We start from the raw sequence: 27,417 nt of genomic DNA on the forward strand, positions 1-27,417 counted from the left end.
GAGCTGTTTCTATTTATTACCCTGCCTTGCCCTTCTCACTGCTGAGTTAACCCTCAGCGCTTCATGGCTTTTTGATGGAGAAGCCAAACCAGAAGCTGTGATCCCTGAGACAATGCAGTGAATAACTTTTTTATTTTTATCATTGTGTATGACCAGCAGCTGTACAGGGTTGGGCTGTGGGTTTGTCAAATTTTACCTGTTAAACAGGCTTAGGACTGATCTGTACATTAAAGGAATACCTCCAAGGAAAACCCAGCATGGCAAAAAGTTGATAACTCAGTGCATATTACTCTTCTCTCTCTCACTCAGTATTGATTTGTGCCCAGTGCGCTTTTAGAGGTGCCATCTCTAAAGAGACAGGATCTGACTAATTGCATCCTCCTGCTCAAATTCTCTCTGCAGTCTCAATTTGCTACTGCATTCTTCCTTACTTTCTGTGCTAAGCTGGTAGCATTACTGTGCGCAGCTTACAGTGTTGCAGTTCAGAGGTAGCTGCATGTCAGTGATGCACAAAGGGTTGCCTGTGTGAAGGTGCTTTGGGATGAAAGTTGCTATATAAATGTGAGTTTAGTATTAATACCCAACATCATGCATTAAAGCCAATTCAATAAAACTACTTACAATAGCTTTCACCAATGCTAGAAAGAGCATTTCAAGGCTCTGGGCAAAAATGTATCAGGGGTCCCTTTCAAATCCAAAAATATCACGAGAGTAGGATATAGTGTGCAAGTGTTCATAAAAAAAGCAGTTGTAACAGCCCTAATGTGGACCCAGTTATAGTGATGTAAAAGTGCTTCAGGCAGAGATAACTTGTTCCCTTTCCCATACGGAAATAGCTATACCAGTATGAGTGCCTTTTAGCCCTGGATTGTACTGTTATAACTATTCCAGTTTTTTTAAAAAACAAAATAAAAAAACATTGAAATAATTATTGGTACAAAACCTGTGTGTAAGTCAGGCTTAAGTCACAAGTGATTTTGAAAATGTTACCCTGAAGTTTGTAAATGCCTAGCACAATGTATGTATTTTCCACCCCATACTGTATCATCTGAGCCCTTCCCAGACACTAACACCTATTTTCAGAACTCCCCTTAGTAGTAGGGGAGGTATTATCCCCATTTTACAGATGGGTAAACTGACACTAGGATTAAGGCTGAGCTTTCCAAAGTTGGCTAAGAGATTTGGACATCCCGAATCCGAATGCCTGTGGCAGCTTTGAAAATCTCTGCTGAAGTGACTCGCCCCAGTCATACAGGAAGTTTGTATCAAAGCTGGAAACTGACCCAGATGGCCTGTGTCCCATGCCAATATCTTAACGACTAACACCTATAACAAGTTCATGGTCCTGTCCCCAAGCCAATATTTAAAATGGCCTTCACATTTCAATTCTTTACCATCCAAACCTAGCCCAACTCTTTGCTTAATAAACCGAAGCAACATTTAAAAAAAAAAAGACATGTATTGTATAAAATCACCTTTATTAAAAAATTACAATATTATTGCACAGTATTTCAAGCAACCATTACCGAGCATTTTAAAATATGTACAACATACCTGGCATCCAGAATAAGGGAGGCCAGGAAAATATTTTAAATGCCACATCAGTCTGGCACCTGCTGCATTAATGACCTGATTCAATATGGCACACAGACACATGTGTAACTTTAAGCATGTGACTGGTCCACTGAAGTCCAATGGGGGGCCCTTGAGTGGCCACCTTGGACTTCAGTGGATGAGTCACATGCTTAAAGTTTCAGCCTCACATGCAGGCATGTGTGTATCAAGGCTTGATTCACCTGCCGTGTTTCATAATTTAGTCACTTAGATGTAAATAACAAATGTAAAACCTAGCATTAGCACAAGGCTGACAAATCAAAAATTCACAAATCAGGGTGTTAGAAAAGCTAAGATTTTTTTGACTGCAAGATTCATTCAGTCATTGTGCTCAAGTCATATCCTTGTTTAGAGCTGACATTGAACAAGGAAAACAGGAATGACAGCAAGAATCAATGTGTGGAATGCCCTGTCTCTGAGGGCTTTGTTGCTCAGCCTTAATGGGTAGGGGTGATAGGAGTTTGCATTTAATAGCCTTGATCATTTAAGAAAACTAGGAGAGGTTCAATTTAATCCTTAAACTCCACATTGAGGATTTGTCTAAATACAGAACTGACACCAATAGTGGCATCCCAGCAGAAAAGTCTCATAGTAAAGACAGGTCATATGAATATTGCTAGAGATCTATCTTTTGCCCCTTGTTTTCTTGTAGTGGGTTTTGAGTGCTTTGCTCATGCTGTGACATTGAATAGGGTCCCACTGTGACCCTTTGGGGCTAACTATTTAGAGATGTCTTCATAAACTGCGTTATTCTGATTTTTTTTTTTAAAAGGTCTCCCTGTACCCTTGCATCTCTCCAGATGGCAAGGCGATCAAAGATCTCTGCATGTTTCCATGCTGTTGCACAAGGCATTAGATGGCAGTAATAGCACTGCTGGAAGGCTTGAAGGCTGTACTCCAGGAAAAAATGGACTGTTTCTGGTCTCCTGCCAGCATTTGAACAGGGAGGGGACATCTGGGCAACATGACCCCAGAGCAGTGGAGGGCACCTAGGTAAACAGACAGGCTGGTCCTAGCAAAATACACTGGGATAGAAGTTGTCGTACTGCCAACCTAGTGTGAAATGAGCTGTGCATGAGTCAATGTTAGTCTGCACTACCTCACTACGCAAGGAACTTTCAAAGTGGATTGTAGAATAAAGTATTTCTGGGCCAGTTAGTCCACTTGGAAGAACTGCAGCATATGTGGACTGGGAAGGTCATTTGAGTGCTCACTAGCTAAAGTTAGTGTGATTTTAAACCCACGCATGTGGACAAGCCCTACATGTGAATTAAACCAATTTAGCTAAACCACTGAAACTTTGTTGCACGAGTTTAAGTGTGTCTTACTTAGGTTTAGCTTGGCCCCATTAAAAGGCCAATGTTAAAAGGCCCCGATCCCACAATAAGCTCCAAGTCAGTGGACCCCAGCCTTCCCTGGCACTTAGTGTGACAGGATCTTCCCACACAGGATTCTCTGCAGTTCTGGGGTCTACCTGAACATTTCCAGATTTCAGAGTGTTTTCTACTGGGAATGTTCCAAATGGGCTTTAGCTCTGTGAATCTGACACTAACAAACATTTTTCAAACCTAACGGTCAGTCCTCATTGAAGGCCGACAAGGGCCCAGTCCACAAAGGTACCCAAGCATTGTAACGCCTAGCTCTCAGCAGCCTGCCACCTTGTGGAATGATCAGCCTGACCTAGGTGCTGAGGCTCCCCATGCAAGGGCATGGGGAGAGTTAGGTGCCTATGGAAGGGATCTTCTGAAGCCAGCCAGCTTAGCAGAGAGTGGCCTAAACTAGGCAGGAGTGAAGTGCCAACAAGTGCAGGGTTTAAGAGAGGGAGCCACCCTACCCTATTACCATCCAGTGATTAGGGTACTCACTTGGGATATAGGAGATTTAGGGAAAAGCCCTGCTCTACACCCTTACCTATAGGAGGAACAACTGTGATCACTTTAGTAAAAGAGAGAATAGCCAATTCCTGGGTGATGGAGGTGTACGGGAGCATTGATGGACTCCACTGGAAGGAGAAGGACTGGTGAGACATATGAAATACAAAGGGGATAGAGAAAGTAAGCAATCTAGTCCACAGCCCAGCCAGCAAAGCCCAGTTTAATGACAAGTGAAGGATTAAAATGAACTACTGAAGATAAAGCCAGGTCCTCTGCCATAGATTAGCATCAGATTGCCTGGCTCAATGAAATGCTAACACAGGATCTCCGAAAGGATCCAAGGGCTGGTTTACATTGGCCAGCAATTGGTGTCGCTCGCTGTACCAGAGCAAATCCCATGTATAGCTGAGAAGAGCCCCAATCTGCTTCAGTGGAACTAACTGCTGTTTGAAACTGAGGTGAGCTCCACTCATGCCAAACATAAATTTCCTTGTGTGTATTTGGAGTTTGCTGTGGCTGGTCACTGAGTAATGGAATGAAGGCAAAATTCTTAATGTAGACAAGGCCTCAAAGTGCTTTAGATATTCATTATTTAAGCTGCACAGCATCCAGGTGAGGTAGATAGGTGTTTGCCTCATTACATAAATGGAGGCACTAAGAGGTTAATTTGCACAAGGCCACACATCATTACAGTAAGAACCAGTGATCAGCGGTCAGGAATCCGGTCTCTCATCTAGTCAAGAAATAGGTCTTAGATGTATGGTAGGAAGGAGAATCAGCTGGGACAGAGACTCTCCCTCCAAACTGGGGACAATGTTGGTACAGCAGACAGGGTAACCTCACCCATCTCCGTAGACACGGGCTTTATATGGTATTTTCTCTTAGCAATTTAGGAGGAGGGTGCAGGGGTAAAATCATGTCTGCCCCTGATGGTGGAAAAACATGACAAATTTAGCAAACATCTAGCCATTTTTAGCCTTCTTTGAAATCGGACAAACTGTTATGTTTGGCCAACAGTGCAAATGTTTTCCCCCAGCTCTGAGGAGACACCTTTGAAATGCAGCATTTCTTAAAAAGATAATCTTCTTCCCTGCCACTGTGAGATTCTAAATGATCTGCTCATGCAAGTTTACCATTGCGTTGTTTCCCCCTCAATTAAGAGGCAAAGTCCAAAACAATAGGAAAGAACGAGCTGCAGTTGCAGGGTTTGTGGGAGGTGCCTGTATAGTGCCTCCAAGGCCCACAGCACTGTCCTGCTGGATACTGGGTCCGCGGTCTCCACTTTTGACCTCTACTGTGTGCTCAGTGACTAGCTATACATCTGTAGAGCGATCTATTTTCCTGGAAGATACAGAAACAATCCAGGTAGTTCAATAACTCTGATGGTGTCACTGAAACAGAACAATCAAACTTGAGATGAGTAAGAACTAGTGAGAAGGGCTGGTCGAAAAAGTTCTAGCAAAGCTATTTTACTGTGGCAAGCAGGGTTTCAATTAAAAGACTTTTTGTGAAAAGAGTCTGCTAGTCTCAGCAAAGTTAGATTATATTGGAAAAAAACCCAAATGGCAGAAAGCCAACATATTTTGATTTGGCTATACCATCACACTGTCTCCTAGAACTTGTAGTTCAGTTCCCTCATGTCCCCATTCTCCTCTGCAGGCAGGATTTCCTAGTTGGGTTACATCTCCCATAATACAGCATGATCAGGGACTCCCATGATGTACCACTTCCCTTTGTTAATAGAGGGAGCCTGTGGTGCTCCATGTGAAATATAGTCCAACCTACAAAGGAGAATGGCAGCATGAAGCATCTGAACTACAACTCCCATAGGGCATTACAGCAGCATTTCTTCAGTTTTCAGCGGATATATTTACATTTTGACTTTTTACCAAAAAAAGTCTAAATTTTTCCATGGCAAGTTTAGAAATTTTCATTTCTGTGAAAGTTTTCTGGAGGGGGAAGTCCCTCCACACCAAAAAAACACACTCATTTTCTGGCCAACTTTAGTTTTGAGTCATCCAATTCAGGGGTTCTCAAGATGTAGTCTGTGGATTAATAAAGGGCTATGGAGCCCTCCCTCATACTCTGTAGAATGAGGAATTTGGCTAGCCAAGCACCGGGGGATTGGGAGGGCAGGCGGGTCCTCAGAGGTCCACTCTGTCTCTTGGATGAGGCGGTTTCAGAATAAAAAAACTGGAGCATCACTGGGCTAATCCAGCCTCCAGGGGCCAAGGACGGATTGCTCCTTCTATTCCCCAGTCTAGTTTTAAGTGAAACCAGGGATAGATAGTCCTTCCACTGCTTCCTTTGAGAGGCTAACCATTGCTTGCAGGACTCTCTTCTAAGAAGTCACATGCCACCAGCCTCCATCTCACACTACCTCTACTGAACAGGCAGGTTAGATGTCAGGAGATTGACCTGTGGTAGAATTGGTAGTTGAGACCCTAGGATGCCTAGACTTTCCCAGTGGAGTAGAGATGACCCTTGGCCAACACAGATCATTTTGTATCCCTTATACTGATTCCAGCCTGGGCAGAATGTAAAATGTTGTCAAGCCCTGCCAGAGACCGTTCTGTTCCACCTTTCTGCTCTGGCCACTCCTATTCAGAGTAGCCCTCTGAATGGAGCGGTGGTTGAGGGAGGGCAGCTACTATTAATGGTATCTGTGCAGAGGAGGTGCAGTGACTAACCCCAAAGTCACACAGCCAGTCAGGACAAGAAGCCAAGTCTCCTGCTCTAGATCACACTGCCTTCCAGGAGAGACAGTGCTCCAGAACCCTTCACAGCTATTCCTAGGACAGCACCTACCTGGGTACTCCCCGTAGATTTTCATGTTTTTTCTGCAGGTGCTTGTTCTTAACCGATTGGGGGACGTCGGGTACATACCAGGCTGCAATCAATTTGATGCACAGAGCCACGTGCTGAAATGAGCAAGCAGAGCCCACCATGCAGTCAGAACCAGTACTCAGGGGAGACAAGCTGTGATCAGTGACCCAACAGCGATTCGCAAGGAGTAATAACTCCATGGCCATGCTCAGCTACTACATTGGCATATACCAAGTACTCAAGCCAATCCAGTGCTCAATCCAGCTCCCATTGAAATCAATCAAGACTCCCATTGACTTCAGTGGGAATTTGATCGGAGTCATAAAATACACACACTCTGCTGCATCCAGGGATGATTTCTGGGGTAATGCCTCCCCTTAGGGTCCCAAATTCAGGCTACTATGGGCCCCTCAAAACATCAACCCCCTCTCATTCCAGTCCTGGGAAACCTGGGCCAGAGAGGGTGGCAGATCAAGCCATGAGGACCCACAGTCCCTGGTTTCTCTTAGCTTTATGTCTGGCTCTGGATGCACCCCCACACTCCCTTTTGAAATGCCAGTTTTGCAGTGGTACCACTGCCAGCAGAGCAGACTTTGAGGCTGCCCTAATTTGCCCCCAGCCAAGGGCAGTGGCTGTTTTTCCTGCTAGTCACCTGTGCATGGCATTGCCTGAAGAGCAGATGGCAAGTGAGCAGGGGACTAACAGCAGGAGTGAGTGACTGTCAGAGGGGGCACAAGGGTAGGGGAGAGGGAAAGCGATGACAGGTGTGGGTGAGGGCAGGAGAACATGGGGGAGGGTCTGAAGGCAGGTGAAGGGAGCAGGGATCTGATGCAAATGGGCAGTGCCATGATAAAGGAGCTAATTAGCTCACTGAAGAGGTCAGGCTGGGGACAAGAGAAGGAAACTCCCTCAGCCAGTGCGGAAGCAGCACCCTCAGAGTGCCCAGCCAGGCATGCTCACACTCTCCACTGACAGTCACTCCCCAGGGAAGAACATGTGACTCTCTTTCCCCACCGCTTCGGTCTCCTTCCCCATGCTGTACGGACATTGCTGACTCCACAGCGCTCACCTCAAATAAAATAAGGAAGGCGAGCCGGGCTGCGAAAACATGCCAGAACTGGACAGAGTAGTTGTAGTCATCGGAGTTCCTGTAATCCCGGTACCTATAGGACAACACCCGTCAGCGCTGTGTGCACTGCCCATCAAATCCTCTCCCCAGCTGGTCACGGTCCATCTCTTTGCACCCCCCGAACTGTGAGTCACAGGAGCTAGTGCTGGGAGAGGCCTACTGGTTCATTTAGTCCCTCTCCTGCTTGGCCCAAGGGCAGCTTTGTTCAGTTCAGGTACAGGGCTTCCTCCAGCTGACCTTCCCATTGTCCACTCACAGATCCCCAGCTGGCACAAAGCAGCATAGATCCAATGACTTCAGGGTATCCAAACTAATTTACACCAGCTATGGATCTTGTCAGTGCGGGGGGTGAGCGCGTGGAGGTGGACTGAAGGGAAGCATGCTAGTGTTACCTTAAAACAGTCAAGATATTTTTGGTGGAGGATATTTGCAATATTTGTTGGGGATGGGTGGGAGGGTATTATTGTGAGGATGTGTACAAGGGTGCTGGAACAATTTGTATAGTAGGGTGCTAAGAGCCAATGACCCAAACTGTATACCCTGTATATAATGGAAACCACTTCAAGCCACGGGGTGCAGCAGCACCTATGAACATGAGACTGGATGATGGATCCATGCTATTGTCCCCTATTACCTGCATTCTGTGATCTCACTCCTCATAAAATCTGGAAGCTTTTCGGGCAGCTTCATCTGCCACTCAAAGTCCTGGACACGGAACACTGAGAGGCTGTTGTTGATGTAACCTGTCAAACAGCTGCATAGGAAGAAAACACGACACTAGACAGAGGCTTAATAGTGCCCCAATGGGGTCATCCAGGCAAGGATACCCAGGTGAGGATTAGAAGAGATGGGCATTTTTAGCTCACTTCCAGGTAGTTCTTTTCAGGCTGGGAATCTAAGTCCTGATCCTGCTCTAATTGAAATTAATGGCAAAAGCCCCATTGACTTTGATGGTGCAGGAACAAGGGATGCTCAGGGATGCTTATTAAAAAATCATAAAATTACACAGTGTTTCCTAAGCATAAGAACTGTCTCTGCAAAGTGCTGAGCACCTGCAACTCTCGTGGAGGCCGAGGGCTCTTATTAACTCCCAGGACGTGCTCAGGCCCCCGGCATGAATGGGCCTATAGCTCAGGAAACATTCCCCATCCCAGAGAGCAATGTAAAGGGTTGATTTTGGATGATGCCCAGCACCCTGAGTTCCCAGTGAAGTCAAGGGAATTGAGGACACACTACCTTGTGCAGGATCCAACTCAGAGGCAAGACAAGGCATGGAATGCACAAGGAGGAGAGACTGCTGGTTAAAAGGGAGAGGGGATGATTTTTGGAGCAGTGCAATTTAAGGGGGTGGGATTTAGAATCATAGAATATCAGGGTTGGAAGGGACCTTAGGAGATCATCTAGTCCAACCCCCTGCTCAAAGCAGGACCAACACCAACTAAATCATCCCAGCCAGAGCTTTGACACGCTGGGCCTTAAAAACCTCTAAGGATGGAGATTCTACCTCCTCCCTAGGTAATCCATTCCAGTGCTTCACCACCCTCCTAGTGAAATAATGTTTCCTAATATCCAACCTAGACCTCCCCCACTGCAACTTGAGACCACTGCTCCTTGTTCTGTCATCTGCCATCACGGAGAACAGCTGAGCTCCATCTTCTTTGGAACCCCTTTTCAGGTAGTTGAAGGCTGCTATCAAATCCCCCCTCACTCTTCTCTTCTGCACACTAAATAAACCTAGTTCCCTCAGCCTCTCCTCATAAGTCATGTGCCCCAGCCCCCTAATATTTTTCGTTACCGTCCAATTTGTCCACATCTCTTCTGTAGTGGGGGGAGGAAAGAGAAAGAGGGTGCTTCTCAGAGAGGGGCTGAGAGACAATTCCAGGCTGGGACTAATCCACTCTTTTACTGCTTGACCAAACAGCACACAATTAAAACAATCCATTATTGACTCCACATGTACAGAATTAGATCACATGGTAGGAACCAGGTAGCCCAGAGTGAAAAAACCGACCAAGTGCACTCTTGCAGTGCTAACAGCCACAATTAACAGCTGTTTTTACACAAAATGTAAGAGCTTCCCTATGGATTTCTGTGTGGATTACTTTAGTGTCTATTTCAAAAGCAAGCATTAATTAGTTTGAATAGCCAGAACGGCCAGCAGCCAGTGAATGGGTTTCTTTTTGGTAGTCACCTGAGCACAGTTAGCAGATGTTTGCATTATTTGTGTACAAAGCAGATATTGACTTGTCAGCAGACCTGCTCTGCTCTGTGCAAACGGGAGTGGAAAATAACTTTGGCTGCAGTTCTTGATCAACCCTCTAGAGGTCACTACCTCACCTGCTGCCAAACTGGCTGTTCTGTATCCCTCTACGGGCTTCCCAATAGCCTATTGTGCGTCTTAGGGCAAGGACTGCTGGGAAGAACACGATGCACATCCTGTAGGATCAGCGCCAGCTCCTGGAACTTGTCCCCCCATCCCAAGAGCCACAAGGAGTGAGAGGGAACATAGGACAGGAGCAAATCTCCTGTGTTCCTGGCTGGGCTTTGCCACCCAGTGGGGCCGGGAGAGATGGCTTTCCCCACGCTGCAGGGACAGGCTTACTTAGACACAGAGAGCGAGTGAGGTGGCTGCTGTTCAGGAAAGGCTGTGGCAGTTATGGGGTGACACTTACTTGATATCGGTGCGGTTCTGCAGCATGCACGGGCTGTACGTGTATTTGTAGACCTGCATGGGGATGAAGTCTGAGGTGATGGCAATCACCAGGCCGTTGCCAATGACGGCCAAAATACCAATTGCCTCCAGAACCTGCAGCCAGATGCCTGCAAGAGAAAAGAAGTCAAAGACACGCCCAGCTACCTGCTCCCACAGCTGCTTTGGTGCCCAGGACACCGCTCTGCGAGCTTTGCCATTGCCACGAATGGGAGGAGGTTTGGGCTTGACCAGGCTGATCTCTGGAGTTGTGTTCTGTGGGGCACAGTGTGGTGGCCCAGCACAGCACCCTTGCATCAACAAGAGCACTACCATGATGAGCCTTATCCAGTACTGTATGCACCCAGTGATGTGGGCAGACGGGCTGCGTATGAACACGAGGAACTAGCAGTGTATTCGAGGCCAAAGCAAAGTGTATCTAGATTCTATCCATGCCTCTACCAATGCGCCTCAGTCCTGACTTACAGCCCTCCTGCTGTTCCAATCCTTCCCCCTCCCCCACCTCTTCCAATGCACCCTCTATCTCTAACTGTCCCCTGAAATAGCAGAAACAGGAGCAGACAATGTTCTGGCACCATGACTTAGGGAAAGAGTCTGTTGCAGTAGTTAGTGCCATTGTTCAGTTTTGGGGTAAGATTAGCCCTCCCACCCCACCATAGTGCCTTCTTTATCAGGCCCATGCTCTTCATGGAGAGCCCCTCCCCTGGGCCCCCACTCACCGATGTCATTGGCTTTCCTAGGCACTATGCGCCTCTGCAGCTGCACCATCTTGATGGCATCCAGTCGGATCTCAAAGAGGTTATTGATGAAGGCCATTAGCGGGGCAAGGGGGAAGGCAGCCACAAAGATGGTGGTGAAGCTATACTGGATCACTGAGAACAGGACAAAGTACAGGCACCATGAGGGAGCTGTGGGGACATCCAGTCCAAGTACTTACTGTATGTGCGATGCCTCAAAGCCGGATGTTGGCATGGCCCTGAGTGGCCAGGCAGCATGAGAGGATGAGTCAGACACCCCCTCTAGCCCTCCGTGTGATCTGCTCGCTTCATGGCTGTATCCGGGGGGGGGGGGAGGGGAGTGAGGGAAGATAAGGGGCTGCATGCCCAGTTCCCAACTTACCCCAATGTCATCCATGCAGGAGTGATCACAGGGGGGTGGGACCTTGACTCTGCCCTCATTCCCCAAAGTGCAGGCTGCTCAGCTGAACAGGGATGGGGGAAGGAGAGGGGAGAGTAGTTGCTAGTGGTCACAGCCAGTACCCAAATGCTACCAGAAGCAAGGGCAGGACAGGGCAGGAAAGGAATTTTTGGTTGCCCCTGAGGCACAAATCCTTCCCAGGCCGTCTCCTGGGATGTCAAAATTACCTCCTAGGTCTTGCTCTGGGCAAGATGTGTGCAAGTGACCCCAAACAGGTGTGTGGGTGAATCTACCCAGTCTGTGCCCATTTCTTCCTGGGCTCTGCAGTCTTAGCTCAGGATGGGCTACAGACTGGGTGAGTGGCAGGGCTGGTTCCCTCGTACCTTCCCCTCAGTAGTGAACGCAGAGTCACCAAGCCTGATCGTGTTCCACAAGCCACATGTGGAGACCTAGGACCTGCTCCCACTCCCAGGAATGTGAATGGGCGTTTGGTATTACCACTCTGTCACAGGGGTGGCCAGTTTCTCTCACAGGAGCCCCAGTCCTGCTAGCTGCAAGGGTATGACTCCCCTTAGCCCCAACATCAGTAACTGGACCCCTGGAGCAGCTCCAGGACATTCAGAGCACGCTTTGCGTACTGGGTGCAAGGAAACCTAGGTTGAGTAAGCAGCTAAAACCTGCTGCCCCTGGATAAAAACTGACCCAAAGAGAAGAGGCAATGGGAATGGGCAGGTGTGGGCCCAGAGCACAGCACCTGAGAAGCAGGCGTTCTCTGCTGCCCACTAGTTACACCCGTGACCCCAGAGCGCCACATACTCATTTCCAAGAACTCGTCGAACAAGCTGAAGACGTTGACCTCGTTGAGTTGGTAGTTCTTGAGCCACTGCTCCTTGCAGGAGTCCTCGGGTCCTTTCTCCATGTGAACCATGTCTTTGTCCTTTGGGTTGGGAAGTGATTTTCGGAACCTTAATCTTAGCCAGCTGCAGGGACAGTAACACAAGGGCAGAGGGGTGAGGGATATATGCTAAAGAGCCAAGTGTGGGGGCTACCAGAGCAGCTCCCTGCACTGGGCCAACAGTAACCCCTCAGGAACACTGACATGGAAACCTGAGCAGTGGGTTGGTTCTGTTGTAAGGTCTCATACATACTCTCCCCCTTTCCCTCCCTCAAACATATCACCTTCTCCTGATGTTATTGAGGGGATTCTTACCAATAGGAGAAGGCAGTTTCCATCTATAAGATGGCCCAATCGCTGTAGTTTACCAACGGCCTGACCAGGTATCCAGGGCCCTCTCTAGCCACTTCGCTGCCTCAAGCACAGTGGCATGCCGTGGGGGGCGCTCTGCCGCTCGCTGGTCCTGCGGCTCCGGTGGACCTCCCACAGGCGTGCCTGCGGATGCTCCACCAGACCTGCGGGACCAGCGGACCCTCTGCAGGGATGCCTGCGGGAGGTCCACCAGAGCCGCGGGACCAGCGGACCCTCTGCAGGGACACCTGCGGGAGGTCCACCGGAGCCACCTGCCGCCCTCCCGGCAACCAGCAGAGCGCCCCCCACGGCATGCCGCCCCAAGCATGCGCTTGGCGTACTGGGGCCTGGAGCTGGCCCTGCATGTATCCCATTCTGACATTGATGAGCACGTGATGAATCCCACTAAAATCAACAAGGCTATTTTGGTGTAACTGCTCCCCAGGACAAGTAAAGTTGGGGCTTAAAAATTCAAGTGGTGGCAAACATACTAAATAGCTAGGAGGCCGTTCCAAATGTCAAAGAAAATTAGTTTTAAAAGAAAAATGGAATGAATTTTTAGTGTCAGGTCAAGGTGCCAGTTAGAGCTGTCCATGGGGAATAATTTATTCAGTGAGTTCAGCCCTTTTTCTCTCTGACTTGTCCAGGAGCAAAGCCCCATTTTATTTATTTGTTCTTTTCTCAAATCATTTTTGTGACAGGGTCTGAGCTGAACTCTGCGTACGGACCTTCCTGTCCATTGTTCTGTATTTGGTATGCACTGTTCTGGCTCTGTGATTATTCTCGGTGTCGCATGGTATTGTTCTTGTTCCTCGACCAGATCTATTTCTGCTTTCTCCAGAGACAGATTTCATTTTATCCTGAAGAGAATTTGCTGACTAATCTTATCTCAGCAACTGGCCTCACACTTGCCTTCCCCAGACACTGCCTGGGGGAATACCAGTTAAAGTTTGTAATCAGAGCAGAGTGCTTCTGCAAGCGGAAACATACAGCTCAGATATGTGAGCGCATCCTACTGGCCTAGGGTACGTGGACTTACGGGGTGAGGTACTCCACGAAGTTACTCAGGGTCTGCTTCAGGGTCATTATGATGGCCATCTGGATAAAGAGATCAGTGATGCAGCCACTGGGGTGGCACTGCAAAGAGAAGAGAGTTATACTGTGCAGACCAAATGGACTGGCTTTGGGACAAAGGGCTGGGTGCTAGGAAAATGGGCCAGGAAGAACCTGGAGTGATTGGAAGGGTTGTACTGGGTAGAAGGAAGCAAAGGTTTTAACAGAGACAGTGCCAAGGATGTGGGTGGGGAAGGGGCAGAGAGGTGTGAAGGGAGCAAGAGTGATGCAGAGAATGTATTGGAGCACTATGAACAATTTACTCACCTCCTCCAGCCTCCACTTGCCAGCTACACGCACGTAGTTCCCAGGACGGCCGTTAATCCTGACCAGGAGAGTGCAGAGTTAAATAGGCCTGACGCTGGTGCTCCCAGCCCCTCCTGCTGTAAGCAGGGAGGGTAATGACTCCCCCGGGACAGAGACCCAGGCACCAAAGGGAAGAGAGAGGCAGGTGCAGAGACTGAAAGAGAGAGGGGGTGGGAGACAAACACAGGCGGAGTCAAGTGCAGCAACCCAGCAAGAGAGGGACAGACAGAAACCGAGAAAAAGACAAGCCGAGAGAGGTGGAGAACTACACACCCATCCCAAAAAACAAGGTTGAAATCCTGGTCCCATTGAAATCAGTGGCAAAATTCCCAGTGACCTCCAAGGGGCCAAGATTTCACCCACAGAATCAACATCCAGGAAGTCAAGCTGCAGGAGCTCTCGCTCACTCACTAGCGGCACCAGCCTTCTTTATCCCTGCCACCAGAGCAGCCAACACCTTCCCCCTGCAACCAGACTTTAGAAGCACCGGGCAAACCTAACTGGGTTTATGGGCCTCCCTAGGGTGATTGGCCCTGGGTGTGTGATACAGTACTAATGCAGAGCTCCGCCCAGGGCTAATGGGTACAGCTCCTTCTGTGCCGAATGACCCCAGCTGGGGACCTGGCCGGGGCATAGCCGCACTCACCTTCCCAGGAAGAAGGCGATGTAGATCAGTGACGAGAAGTAGGTGAAGAACTGGAAGGTGAAGATTTTCACAGTGAAGATGTTCTCACGCTCCGAGAACGTCCGTGGCTTCTCTGGAAATGGGAGTGCAGGTGGGTGGGTTAGTCACAGCAGCAGGAGCCCCCCTCCTTCCTGGACAGGCACCTTCAGCCCGTCATGCTTTCATTCCAAAGCGCTTGGGCCTTTTACTGACCCAGAATCCCCTGGACCTGAACCTGGATTTGTAGCCCTGGTTCTAGTGAGCCTCAGCAATCCCAGGACTTTGACACAGTGATCCATGTACCTGTGGCTTCTGTTGCAGCAATGAGCTGTGCCAGGGATACACTCAAACTAGAACTGGGGCAGGATAAGCACCGATTTCACCAGCTCTCCAGCAGCGGCACTGGCTTCCTGTTAATGTCAGGATGCAATTCAACATGCTGACTTGGCTCTCTGAAGCCCTCCCTGGCTGGGGTGCTGGTTCTCTGCCAGACTCACCTCTCTTTACATGAGGCTTGGTAGCAGCTGAGATCAGGATGGGGGCTGGAGCAGAGTGTCCCTCTATTTAACTATCTGAGACTATGGGCCTCCCAACAGAACACCCTTGACTCTGGAATTGCTCCCGGCCTGCTGTGCTATTAGAGCTCTGGCCAGGGCTCATTCGTTTGCCTGGGGGACGGAGGCGGCGGCTGTGGCAATATCCTTCTCTTTGCTGAGCCGTACAGCAGTGGTTCTCAACCAGGGATCTGGGGCCCCCTAAGAGGCCTCAAGCAGGTTTCAGGGGCCAAGCAGGGCCAGCATTAGACTCGTTGGGGCCCAGGGCAAAAAGGCCGAGCCACCCTGCATGGGGCTAAAGCCCAGGTCTCTGAGCCACACCACCCAGGGCTAAAGGTGAAGCCCAAGCAATGTGGCTCTGCGGGGGCCCCTGTGGTGTGGGGCCTCAGGCAATTGCTCTGCTTGCAACCCCTTAACGCCAGCCCTGGCTTTTATATGCAGAAAAACAACTGTTGTGGCACAGGTGGGCCATGGAGTTTTTATAGCATATTGGGGGGGGCCTCAGAAAGAAAAAGGTTGAGAACCTTGGCTGTCCAGGAGCTAGGTGGCGTTAGCATATTTCAAGTGTTCTGTACAAGCAGCTGTGAAGGCCAGAGCGAAAAAGCCCATTGATATCAATGGAAAGACTCGGCCCTTTTAGTGCTCCACCAACAATGTTCAGGATAATCCAGCTGGCTGCGCTGGAGGATGCTAGATGCAGGGTGAATACAGAATGCGCTTTGCCTTACCCAGCTCACAGAGAAAGAGTGCCACACGCCTGTTCACCTGCAACACAGGAGAGGGAGGGTGAACGGAGAGACGGGACGGGCAGGGTGTTTGATTGTGGGACAACGAGGAGGGCTCCTGTCACGCCGCACTCCGTACCTTGGTCATGATGATGATGGTGATGTAATGCAGCACGGCCCCTGTCATCACAGCCATGGTGCTGGCACGTTCCCGGATGAACTCGAAGTCGCTTTGGGTGAAGACAACAGTCGCCACCACCCGGTAGATGACGAGCGCATGGGCAAGGCCAATGAGCACAGTGATCTGGGAGGGCAGCGTGTCGTCAGAGCTCTTGTGGGGATTACAGATGGGCCGAGCAGGGGAGGCAGGTAATGAAGGTGGAGGAGGAAACTGAGCAAACTGGGTGCATGGGGGTGAGGGTGGGAACAACAGACTTAAATGCAGCTAGATGATGGGTTCTGTATGGTTAGCAGCTGCAGGTCAAGATCCAGGCCCTTAGTGCCCATGCCCAGCCTGCAAGGTGGAATGCCTGTGCCCAGCATAATTTCTAGGAGGAGTTGAGGTGATTAAATACAGAGGATGTTGACCAGCAGTGTGGGGGGAGGAGCAAGCGTGTGCATGTATGGTCTGATGTTGCTGGCACCCACATTGTTCACTATGCCCCCCCTCGTGAGTAAAGTAATAGTCACCCATCCTGTTTCTGCCCCCAGTGCATAGTTTAATCATTTTTTTCTACACCATTTCCCCTGTAGCACTGTATGTAGGAAGGGAAAGGAGCTGGGACGCTCTCTGCAGCAGCGTGGCAGAGTGGCAGCAGCTGGCACATGCCAGTAAGCTCTCAGGAAACAAACTGGCAAATGGCTGCCTCCCTGCTATTCCCATGTGACTTTAGTGCCTAAGTGAATGTGCCCTCCCTTCCCCCCATCTATCTAAAGAACAGGCAGAGGACATCCAACAGCAGTTCACATTTTCCCACGGAGTGACTGCCCCGCTTCACTCCTTTCTAGTGCACGGTCTCCAGGCCCACTCAGTCCAGGCCTGCTCCGAAACTGAACCAGTTAAGGCTGACTCATCTAGGGGGTGTTTTAGGAACCAGACTGAGATCACTACACAGGTCACCAAGCAGCCATACAACAGTGATGACCTGAAATCTGGGCCAGAATCCACTTGGCATCTTAGAGCTGAAAGGCTCTGCAGCCCATCCCCAACCCCCAAAGCTATTCAGTGTCCTGTCCCCCTTCAAACACCTTTCTGCATCATTCACTTCACAACCACATGTGCCTATAGCTCAATAGTGTAGAAATCCCCAAGCCCGTGGAGGTGTCTGAGTCAATAGCACGTACCATAAGCAGGACTAAAAGAAGCAGGATAGTGCTGCGGATATAAGAGTGCTGGTACAACTTGAGGGTATGCTCTGGGTTATTGATCAGCTGCAAGGCCAGCTCCTCCTGGGGATGGGGGAAAAAGAACATGCGTCAGAGCCATACACTAGGGAAAAGCAAGCCAAGGGGCAGTATAGTGCCTCACATGTGTCAATGACATGGAAGCATGCGATGAACATGACATGTTCTGGCAGGGCAGAAGAGGAACAGGACTTGAAGCAGATCCTAAGGTATTTCTTCATGTAGCCTGCATGTCAAAGCCTGAAATCTCCCACGCTGGCTAGCACAGGGTCTCCATAACTTGGCCTGGATTGGACATTACTGGAAATGGCTGTGGGTTATATCATGCATACAGGCATGTTGCAGACTGATCTGACTAACCCCAGTCTTTATAAACAGGAGCGACAGTAGTTCCAGTGTTGTGCACTAATGCGTAGCCTACATCTAAAACTCTTTCAGGGTAAGGACTTCAGGAGCCCTGCACTCCTTTCCTAATAAAAGGCAGGAAGATCGGGGGGGAACCTCTCCTACAGCAGTGCCTCATTAATCCCAGTTCAGTCTCCTCTGCAGTACCAGCTGGGATCTCAGCAGTGAGTCCTCCCAGCATTGCCTTTAGTTGGAACAGCATTTTTCCATATGCCTGCACACAGCCCAAAATCCCACCTGCCTCCTGGGAAGAGAGACAATGGCACAGGGAGGGAAGGAAGTTTACTGCGTGCAGGTCTGGTCTCCCATGTTTAAGAAAGATGAATTCAAATTGGAACAGGTGCAGAGAAAACCTACTTCATGAGAGGAGACTCACAGAGCTTGGCTTGTTTAGTCTAACCAAAAGAAGGCTGAGGGGAGATATGATTGCTCTCTATAGACATATCAGAGGGGTAAGTACCAGGAAGGGAGAGGAGTTATTTAAGTGTCAACGTGGATGTGACATTACACCCCATATTCTTCATAGAAATATTGTTATGATATGAATATGGCATAACTAAGATGTTTTATGCAAGATGGGTCATGTGAGATCCTTGGAAAGGTTACGATGTACTGAATGTGATTAGCCAATTTGTATGCATGTATCAGTTCTATATCCAAGGGGAATATGGACTACGTAACAATTACAACTGAGTATGTATTTGGGACACACCCACCAGCCAACAGGCCATCAGACTTGATGGGCCATTAGGAAGAAACAAGACTGTGAAGATACTAATGTCTCTCCTTCCTGTAGCAGTGCACTACTAGATCAGGTGATCCTGTCACCTGATACTAAACATTATTCCCCTTCGACTTCTTGTAATTTTCCACTAAAAGGAGAGAGGACGGGGGCAAGTTTGGGAAACAAAAGATTTCTGCCTTATGTAAATCTTATTTAAGGGTGGGGAGGAAGTCAAACGGGACTCTACTCCATGGCCTGCCCGCCCAAGAAGAAAGACTGCTAAAGACACCTGAAGGGGAGGCAAAGGGGCAGTCCAGACGGAGACAGGGTCCCATCTGAAGAGATATAACTGGAACCCTAAGCAGTGGCCTCCAAACTTTTTTGATCGCGCACTCCTATCAGTAAAAAAAATTTGATCACACACCCAATATATGTATATTTATTTATGTATAAATTATATACACGTACTACTATACTAACATATTATGTACATTATAAAACATACAAAAATAGAAATTAAAAAGAATGAGAAGATGAAAAACAATATTTTTATTGTATTTTATTTATTAATAGTACAAAACACCTTTTTGCTCTCACTAAAAAAATATTTTTTAGTGAGAGCAATTTCTGAAAATCTTGGTTTAACACTTTGTGATACAGCGATTCAAAGGTTTGGATTAGGGTTAGGGTGTGGGAGGGCGCTCAGGGTGGGGATGCAGGGTCTGGGAGGGAGTTAGGGTGCGGGAGGGAGCTCAGTGTGGGGGTGTTGGAGGAGGCTCAGGCCTGGGACAGGCAGGAGGTGCAGAGCACTTATCTGGAGAAGCTCCTGTTTGGTGCAGGGGGGTTGCAGGTGGCTCTGTGCAGTGTGGCACCGCCCACATGGCCAGGATTGTGGGAGCTCCCTCCATCCCCACACCCGGAACGCAGGGGCTTTAGGGGCTTCAGGGCCCTGGGCTAAGGGGGCCCCAGGGCCCTGGGCTGCAGCTCTGAAGCCCCTTTCGGAATGCAACCCTGCGAGCAAGTGCCAGAGGACTCAGGAGGAGCAGGGGCCAGAGAGAAGCGCCGCTTTCCCCTTCAAAGTGCCGCTTCTCTCCAGCAGGCTTTGAAGGGGAAAGTGCTGCTTCTTTCTGGCCACTGGCTGTGCGGCTGCGGCTGCCCCTGCTCCTCCACAGGCCGGAGGACTCAGGGCCACATTCCGAAAGGGGCTTTAGAGTTGCAGGCCAGGGACCCAGGGCCCTGTAGCCCCTAAAGCCCCTGCAATCTGGATGGCCCTGCCTGCAAGGGGGCGGGACAGCTTCCCTGCTCACTTGTTTCCTCCGGCAGCACTCCTCCTGCCATACCCCCAATGGATCGTCTTGTGCACTCCCTGGGGTGCACACACCCCACTTTGGAGACCACTGCGCTAAGCTGCAGAAACTTTGCAACCTGCCTAAAATAAAATTTAGGATAAAAAATTACATTTTGTAACCTGTTTCTTGAGTGTATTAAGCTTAGCTTGTGTGTTTTGTTTTATTTGCTCAGTAATCTGCTTTGTCCTATTTGTTATCTCTTATAGTCACTTAAAAATCTGCCTTTTACAGTTAATAAATTTGTTTTGTTTTTTATGAAACCCAGATTATGCAAATCCTAACTGGGGTGGGGGGAGAGAAGTTGTGCATCTCTCTCTTTACATTGAGGGAGAGGGGGGATTTTTACGAGTTTGTGCTGTGAAGCTCTTTCTATAAAGTGCAAGACAAAAGGGGTGTGCACATGAGCGCTGGGTGAATCTTCTCACACAGAGCTGACTTCAGTCTGTGTCTGCAGCGGGGTGTGGCCCTGCCTCTGTGTGTGCTGCAAGAGGGCGGAGAGCCTAATTCAGCAAAACAGGGAGAGCGAATCCAGGCTGGTGGAGCAGGAGGAGGGGCTCAGTGAAACCCCAGTACATCAGGTGGCATCCCAAGGGGGTCTAACCTGTCACAGTGGACACAAGAACAAATGGAGGTAAACCAGCCATCAACAAGTTTAGGCTTGAAATTAGACAAAGGTTTCTAACCATAGGAGGAGTGAAGCTCAGGAGAAACGTCCCAAGGCTAGCAGTGAGGGGAAAATACCCAACTGGCTTTAAGACTGAGCTTGATAAGTTTATGCAGGGAAAGGTATCATGAGATTGACTACAAATGGCATGTAGCTGATCTCCAATGGCTGGTGATGGGACACTAGATGGGGAGGCCTCTGAGTTACTACAGAGAATTCTTTCCCAGGTGTCTGGCTCGTGGGGCTTGCCCACATACTCAGGATCTAACTGATAGCTATATATGGTACCAGGAAAGAATTTTCTCCAAGGTCAGACTGGCAGAGACTGTATGAGGGTTTTCGCCTTCCTCTGCAACATGGGGCCCCCTGCAGGTTTAAACTAGTGTAAATGGTGGGTTCTCTGTAACTTGAAGTCTTTAAACCATGATTTGAGGACGTCAGTAACTCAGCCAGAGGTTAGGGGTCTATGAGAGGAGTGGGTCAGTGAGATTCTGTGGCTGCGATGTGCAGGAGACTGGCCTAGGTGATCATGATGGTCCTTTCTGGCCTTTAAGTCTATGAGTCAACAAAGAGGAAGACAGTGCAAAGGAGTGACTTATTCTCACCTCATCTTCATCCCACCCGTACAGTTCCCAGCCACTGACCACCTCAGCCCTTTTCCTCTTCCACAGCTCCAGGAACACGGTGGCTGTAGGTGAAACCACAGAACAATGCAGTCAGAGCAGCAGAGACTCCTTTGGCCCATGGAGACATTGACTTAATGAAGCAGTCACAGGAGCACAGGCCTTTCCTACAGGCCAGGTAGGGGAAGTGCTGCTAAGCATCCAGGTTCTCCAACGTGGAGGAAGCAGCCTGGAGCTCTCTGTAGAAAAGAGACCTCCAAACAGGGGACGTTTACTGCTGGTAGCCATGGGATCAATCCAGGAGGAGGATCATAGCACTTCCAGGACATGGTGGCCAGTCTACAGTATATTTTCTAGACAATATTGACAGACTCACATCACCTGGGTTATTTACCCCTCATCTCTGTTCTGGGGCATGTTTCTTGTCTCTCTGCTGCACAAACTGCTTGCAAAAAAACATTATGGGCCAGATCCTGTGCTTTGCTTTGCCGGAGAGTGGGAAGAAATGGAGATACAGGAGTGGTTTTATACTGGAATTCTGGACTTCTCTGGAGGCCAAGAGGGCCCCTGCATAGCTTAGAGTAGCCCCAGGGACTGCTCTGACTTAGGGCAGCTTCCACATCCCAGTCAGACCTTGAGGATACCAGCTGGTACTACCTGTGGCAATGCTTTTGGAATGCATATGTTGGTAACCTCAGAGCTCAAATGAAACCAGATTAGATACGCAGATGCTACTGTGGTGGGTACAGAGAAAACCCATAGACAAATGGGCCACCAAATTCATTTCACACAGGCCCCTGACCAGACTCCAGAGGGGAATGTCCAGAACTGGATTTGAACCAATGATCTAAAGTTACAAAGTACCAAAACCCATCCCCAAATGCATGTAACTTCACTAGTGCCTATCCCTTTACCTTCACACGCTGCCCAACTCCACTCCTTCCCCAGTAAAGCTACACCTCTCTGCCCGGCAGAGAAGATGTTGGCAGGTTTTGAATAAACAACACAGGAACCCAGTTTGTCACCAGACCCACAGCAGGCTACAGCTGACAGGCCATTCCCACTTCAAAGCCTCATGCTAGGCACGGAGAGACAGAAACCTACCCCAGAGAGCCATAAGCACTGCAAAGAGAATCGTCCCCTCGTTGTCAAACAGGTGAGTGACCTGGAAAAGGAGACACCGAGAAAGAAGGGATTACAAAGGAGCCTGGAGCACAGAGGAGGAGTCTGGCTGGAGAGGACACAGGAGGCACCCAGGGTGCTGTGACGACTGCAGCAGTGGCACTGTGCCCAGTCCTACGTGGGAGAGCAGTGCTCCATGGCCCTAAGGACATCACAGGAGGTAGAAGATCAGAAACCAGGAGTTCTTAAGACTCAACCCAAAGCTTGGGAAGCCTCCACCCCACAGGCAAGACAATGGAGCTGGACATAATTCTCTGGTGTGGTATGTGCAAGAGCTCCCTGCAGCCACCGTCAGCAGCTGACTCATCTCCCAGGAGGATACATACTGGCCACATGCTGCTGGGGATATCGTGAGGAGGCATAAGCACAGCAGCTATTGGAAACAAGGACCCAGTGGAGAAATGGAAGGTTTCTCTGGCACGCATTGATTTACCTTGGCATAGGTGCAAGTATCTGACAGCTGCCAGAACGGGCATTTCTGGTCGCAGAGTGGGCACATGATGGTGGTGTTGGCTTCACAGATCTCTTTGCTGGAGGCAGGAAAGAAAGTATGGAGTATGATGGTTGCTTTGCTAGCTCATCAGCCATGTGCTCATTCCAGCCATCACACTCAGTCAACAGCCAAGGGAGAGGCAGAACAGGTACTCACCGCTAATGGATAGAATATAGCTCTATGCTGCAGCTACCAGATATTAGTGCCCTGATAGTGCCAGGTGAGGTCTCCTTCTTGGCAAGCTTCCCCACAGGTGCATATTCGTACACACTCCCCTGGTCACAGACAGATGCACGGGTGTAGCTAGCAGTCTGCAGCCTAGACACACTTGACAATCTGTTGCCCCTGCCTGCAATATGTCCCCATTCTCCAAAGCAGACATGCCATTCTTTACAAGGGCCAAACTGGCTACTGGGATGCACCAGTGCACATCCCAATAAAGCCCACAGGAGCCACTATGATCACTATCATGCGGTTAGAGAGCTGTCACACTTCAGAGATCCTGCCATTGTTCCACGAAGTGGCGCGGTCGCTGGAAGCCAATGGCCCTGCAAGCCCTCTGCATGCAGAGCTCCCGCAGAAGTCAGAGGCAGTTCCATAGAAAAAGAAGTCACAGGATTGGATGCCATGTATAGGAGATGCGATCACCTGCATTCACACATTCATGCATACACTTGGACACGCGACAGGACATGGACACACAGTGTCCCCTCGATTCACTTACCTGACCTGACTGGAATCAAAATGAAAGATCCCATATAGGAAGACCAGCAGGCCCAGCACAGCAGCTGGGAACAGGATGCGGGTGTACCAGCCTAGCCAGGCAAAATACAGGGCCACCTTCTCCCCAAAATAACTCCTGAAAGACAAGGCAGGTGCTGAAATCACTCAGCAAAGATCCCATCTAGCCCCAGATTTGCAGTGACAATATCCAGTGTCAGCCAAATGCCCTGAGACAGTGGTCTCCCCACACGGAATCCCTTGGGAATTTCCCCCAGGACCTCAGCACGGGGGATGCTGTCCCCAAAGATCTGTCAGTTCCATCCTCTTGTTTCTCCTTAGGTCACTGCATGACCCACTCCTGCCTTGATGATATAGGTGTTAATGATCTGGGGGAGGTGGGGGTGAACAGTGAGGGGCCAGATGTCTCCTGAGAACACAATGCTGAACACTCAAGTTAGTCAGGCCCAGAGAAAACATGGGGAGGAAGTAACCAAGCTAAGCAAATGAGCAAGCTGATGGCAGCTGATTAAATACAGTACTGACACGCTGGAGGGACAGATTTGAGCTGCTCATTCATGGGTTCTCAGTAAGTCTGTAACAACACAGGAAAGAGATCCAGGACAGCACAGTGAAGATCTGTGTGAGGTGCAGCTGTAGCCAGAGTAAACAAACCTGAGACTAATACAGAAAGGCGAATACCTACATATAAAGCTAATGGTGCAGCTCCATCTGGAGTAGGGTAACCAGATAACAAATGTGAAAAATTGAGATTGGGGTTGTGGGGTAATAGGCACTTATAGAAGAAAAAGCCTCAAATATCGGGACTGTCCCTATAAAAATCGGAACATCTGGTCACCCTAATCTGGAGCACTGTGTTCAGTACTGGTCACCCCATCTCCAGAGAGAGAGAGAAAGTAGATTCAGAGGGGTTCAGAGATGGTCAGGGAGAATGATTTAGGGGCATTTGGAAAAAATAACCTCTTCTAGGATTCTTTATCTTAGCAAGGTGACCACTAAAACGAGACAATCATTTGTACACTTGAATGGCCTAAAGAAGGCAGGTCAGGAATTGCTCTTACAATACAAGAATAAGGAGCTATTCAAAGTGCAATGTGGCAACTTAAAACGTGGTTAAAGGAAATGCTTTTTTAAACAATGCAGAGTTAGCATGAGACGCTCATTGCCACTGGATACAACTGGGGCCAGGAGCTTAGCAGGACTGAAAAAGAGCTGGATAGTTTTACGGATAAGGATATCCAGAGTTACAAATTGTAAGGATTAAAAACTCCAAGGGTTTTGAAAGGGATATAGCCCCTCTTGGTTCACGGTATGAGCCAATCTCTGTCTGGGGGAAGGGTGTGGAGGGTTAAAAGGCACATTCCCTGGGGGCAGGTTATCTCATAATTACCTTCTGCAGAATTGCTGCATCTTCCCCCGATGCAGCTGGTGCCAGCGGCTGTCAGAGACAGGATACTAGACGGACGACGAGTCTAATCTAGTGTAACAATTCTATGCCCCTTAACCCACAAGTCAAGTGGGTTCACAGATAGGCAAACCAAGTTTGTTCAGCTCTGGTTTGAACTTAGAGTCATATGGAGGACGAGGTAGAACCAGAGGTGAAAGTGGGACAGTACGGGCTAGAACAGCGTCCCCGTAAGAAGTGGCGGCCGGTACCAGCCCATACACAACCGATGTTAAAGCACTGCTGTGGAAGCAGCTGGAGGCCCCAGGTAGCATGGAAGGGGTGGCTGGGGGAGGCTGACTCCCCAACCCAGCTCCTTCCATCCGAGGCGCCAGGCCCTCATACTGGTAAGTCTTGTATCCTACTTTCACCCCTGGGTAGAACTCCCCCACACAAGGAGCTGGGTGCTCAGAGTTACATGTAATGAAGTTATTCTGGATGGGTATTTTACATGGTGGCCTTGTGCTGTCTCATTGTCCATCCCTTGGTGTGGGCTACCTGATCTCCTCAATTGGCTGTTTCTTCAGTATCTTTCTCCATCGGGCCCAATTCTCCTTCAGTTTTTGTCTCAGCTCTTCTTGCTAGAAAGAACAGCATTCAGATCAAGCACAGAGAGATATATCAACTGCCAACCCTACCCCCCACCCACACCCCTACTAAGACATTAGTTAGGGCGTTTTCCAGACACATGCCACCACATCCTCAGCCAAAGGATCTTTAGGACCATGACTTATTCCTCTGTCTTCCCAGTCACTCCTCCCCTACTAACCCACTTCCTCTCCTGCATCTGCAATCCACACACCTTGTCTCCTGCGCATACACACTCTCGTAGCACCGAGGCACCCTCAGATTCCTCACCTTGTGCAGTGGGAATGCTGCCTCAAAGACCTTTGCCTTTATCAGCTTTTGGAGTGTCTCTAGCAGCAAAACAGGAACAGGAAAGTTAACAGTGACAGGCAGGCACAATCCCCCCGGGCACCCAGTAGAACCCAGGCTGACCCTAGGATCCAAATCCCCCTGTTAAGAGAAAAGGCTGTAGGTGACACCTGAACAGAACTGGAGTTCAGAGCTCTGCTTTGGTGTTGAAAAGGAATTGGCAACAGCCAGACTCTGTCCATTACAGACAGACAGCATGTAGAACAACCCCCAATGGTCAGTGCACAGAGTGACACTGATGGAAACCTCAGCACAGGCGATGGTCCTGCTGTACCCACGAGTCTCTTGCAGTTTCTGTACACACTGGGGTACGCACAAGGCTGTGCACGAGTTCGAGCATGCCCATGTGCAAGGCTAGGAATGCACATGTCCATGTGAGTTGCACTTGGGATCAGTGGCAGATTTAGAGTTATTGGGGCCCTGTGCTCAGCTTAGTTTTGGGCCCCCCCGCCCAGGACCCAGCCAAGAAAAAAGAACATTCTCTCTTATCTCCCCTGCCCTGCCATTTTTCATTCTTTTTTTCCTTCATCCTCCTCCTATATTATAATTAATAGGAAGTAAATGAAAATAAAGTTTGGTACCTTGGTTAGACTACAAAACCAACTTTTTTCCCCCCACAGATCGCTTGAAAATTGATAAGGGTCTCGGCAGACCACTTAATGATCTTTCCAAATATTGTTTGTACCATTAGCTAACTATTGTAAAGCACTTTGGATAAGAGCATTTTATAAAGTAAAAGAACCACTGGAGTGCGGGGTCTGGCCAGGAATTAGGATGTGGGAGGAGGCTCAGGTTGGAGTGTGGGGTCTGGGAGGGAGTTAGGGTGCAGGAGTGGGGTGGGGGTTGGAGTGCAGGGTCTGGAAGGGTGCTCAGGGCTGGGGCAGAGGTTTGGGGTGTAGGGCGCTTACTTGGAGCAGCTTCTGTTTGGTGCAAAGGGTGCACATGGGGATGGGTCGGGGGGTGCATGAGTGAGGGCAGGTGGATGGGCTGGGGTGTGGAGGGGGGCAGTGCATGGGGGATGGGGCTCGGGGATTGAACAGTCCCTGGTGCAGCTACTGGATTACCTTACCTGGCTGGGTGCTGGAGGTATTGCTGCCCTGCCGCTGCTCCTGTTCGCTGCCAAAGGGAGCCATGGAGGCAGCAGCACGTGAGACTCCTGGCCTGCTGCTCCCTTCCCTGGCCTTTTTCTAGGAGCTGCCAGCAACAGTGCATGCCACGGACTGCACCTGCGCTACCCAGCGTCCAGAGGAGCAGGGCAGGAGGACAGGCAGGCCTGCCTCTCTAAAGCACACCCCTAGCCAGCCCCTCACCTGGCTCCCTGTTGTTGCGCACGGGGCCACCAGGAGTCCAGCTCACCAGCTGGGCAAATGCACCGCACGCCACACCTCCAGCACAGCTCTTAAACGGCTCCCTCCCTGCTCTCCCCCACAGCTTCTGCCCCCACAGCAGTCCCACCTGCAGGCAGGGCCAGCTCCAGCTTTTTTGCTGCCCCAAGTGGCAAAGTGGGTGGGGAAAAAAAAAAGCCACGATTAGTGGCACTTTGGCGGCAGCCTT

General features: G+C 49.5%; 1 protein-coding gene across 7 annotated transcripts in view; it reads right to left on the bottom strand.

Annotated features, from left to right (window-relative positions):
* Positions 1-1,461: 1,461 nt before the first annotated feature.
* Positions 1,462-27,417, bottom strand: part of ANO9 (anoctamin 9) — a 39,830-nt gene continuing 13,874 nt past the window's right edge. For 3 of the 7 annotated variants that reach the window (XM_075065046.1, XM_075065043.1, XM_075065044.1), the window contains 19 exons: positions 25,786-25,844; positions 25,426-25,508; positions 23,467-23,601; positions 22,683-22,779; positions 22,172-22,232; positions 21,050-21,132; positions 17,243-17,347; positions 16,038-16,202; positions 15,902-15,938; positions 14,602-14,713; positions 13,917-13,974; positions 13,576-13,673; positions 12,107-12,270; positions 10,873-11,025; positions 10,116-10,263; positions 8,078-8,197; positions 7,384-7,477; positions 6,297-6,409; positions 1,958-4,879 (listed from right to left, as the gene is read on the bottom strand). In XM_075065046.1, the coding sequence (XP_074921147.1) occupies positions 4,822-4,879; positions 6,297-6,409; positions 7,384-7,477; positions 8,078-8,197; positions 10,116-10,263; positions 10,873-11,025; positions 12,107-12,270; positions 13,576-13,673; positions 13,917-13,974; positions 14,602-14,713; positions 15,902-15,938; positions 16,038-16,202; positions 17,243-17,347; positions 21,050-21,132; positions 22,172-22,232; positions 22,683-22,779; positions 23,467-23,601; positions 25,426-25,508; positions 25,786-25,844 (1,943 nt within the window). In that variant the 3' untranslated portion in view covers positions 1,958-4,821. Of the gene's footprint in view, positions 4,880-6,296; positions 6,410-7,383; positions 7,478-8,077; positions 8,198-10,115; positions 10,264-10,872; positions 11,026-12,106; positions 12,271-13,575; positions 13,674-13,916; positions 13,975-14,601; positions 14,714-15,901; positions 15,939-16,037; positions 16,203-17,242; positions 17,348-21,049; positions 21,133-22,171; positions 22,233-22,682; positions 22,780-23,466; positions 23,602-25,425; positions 25,509-25,785; positions 25,845-27,417 lie in introns of all 7 variants that reach the window. The other 4 variants (XM_032773122.2, XM_075065042.1, XM_032773121.2 and 1 more) reach the window with 4 other exon arrangements.

The sequence above is a fragment of the Chelonoidis abingdonii genome, chromosome 4, assembly GCF_003597395.2.
Source record: "Chelonoidis abingdonii isolate Lonesome George chromosome 4, CheloAbing_2.0, whole genome shotgun sequence".
NCBI classification, from domain to species: Eukaryota; Metazoa; Chordata; order Testudines; family Testudinidae; genus Chelonoidis; species Chelonoidis abingdonii.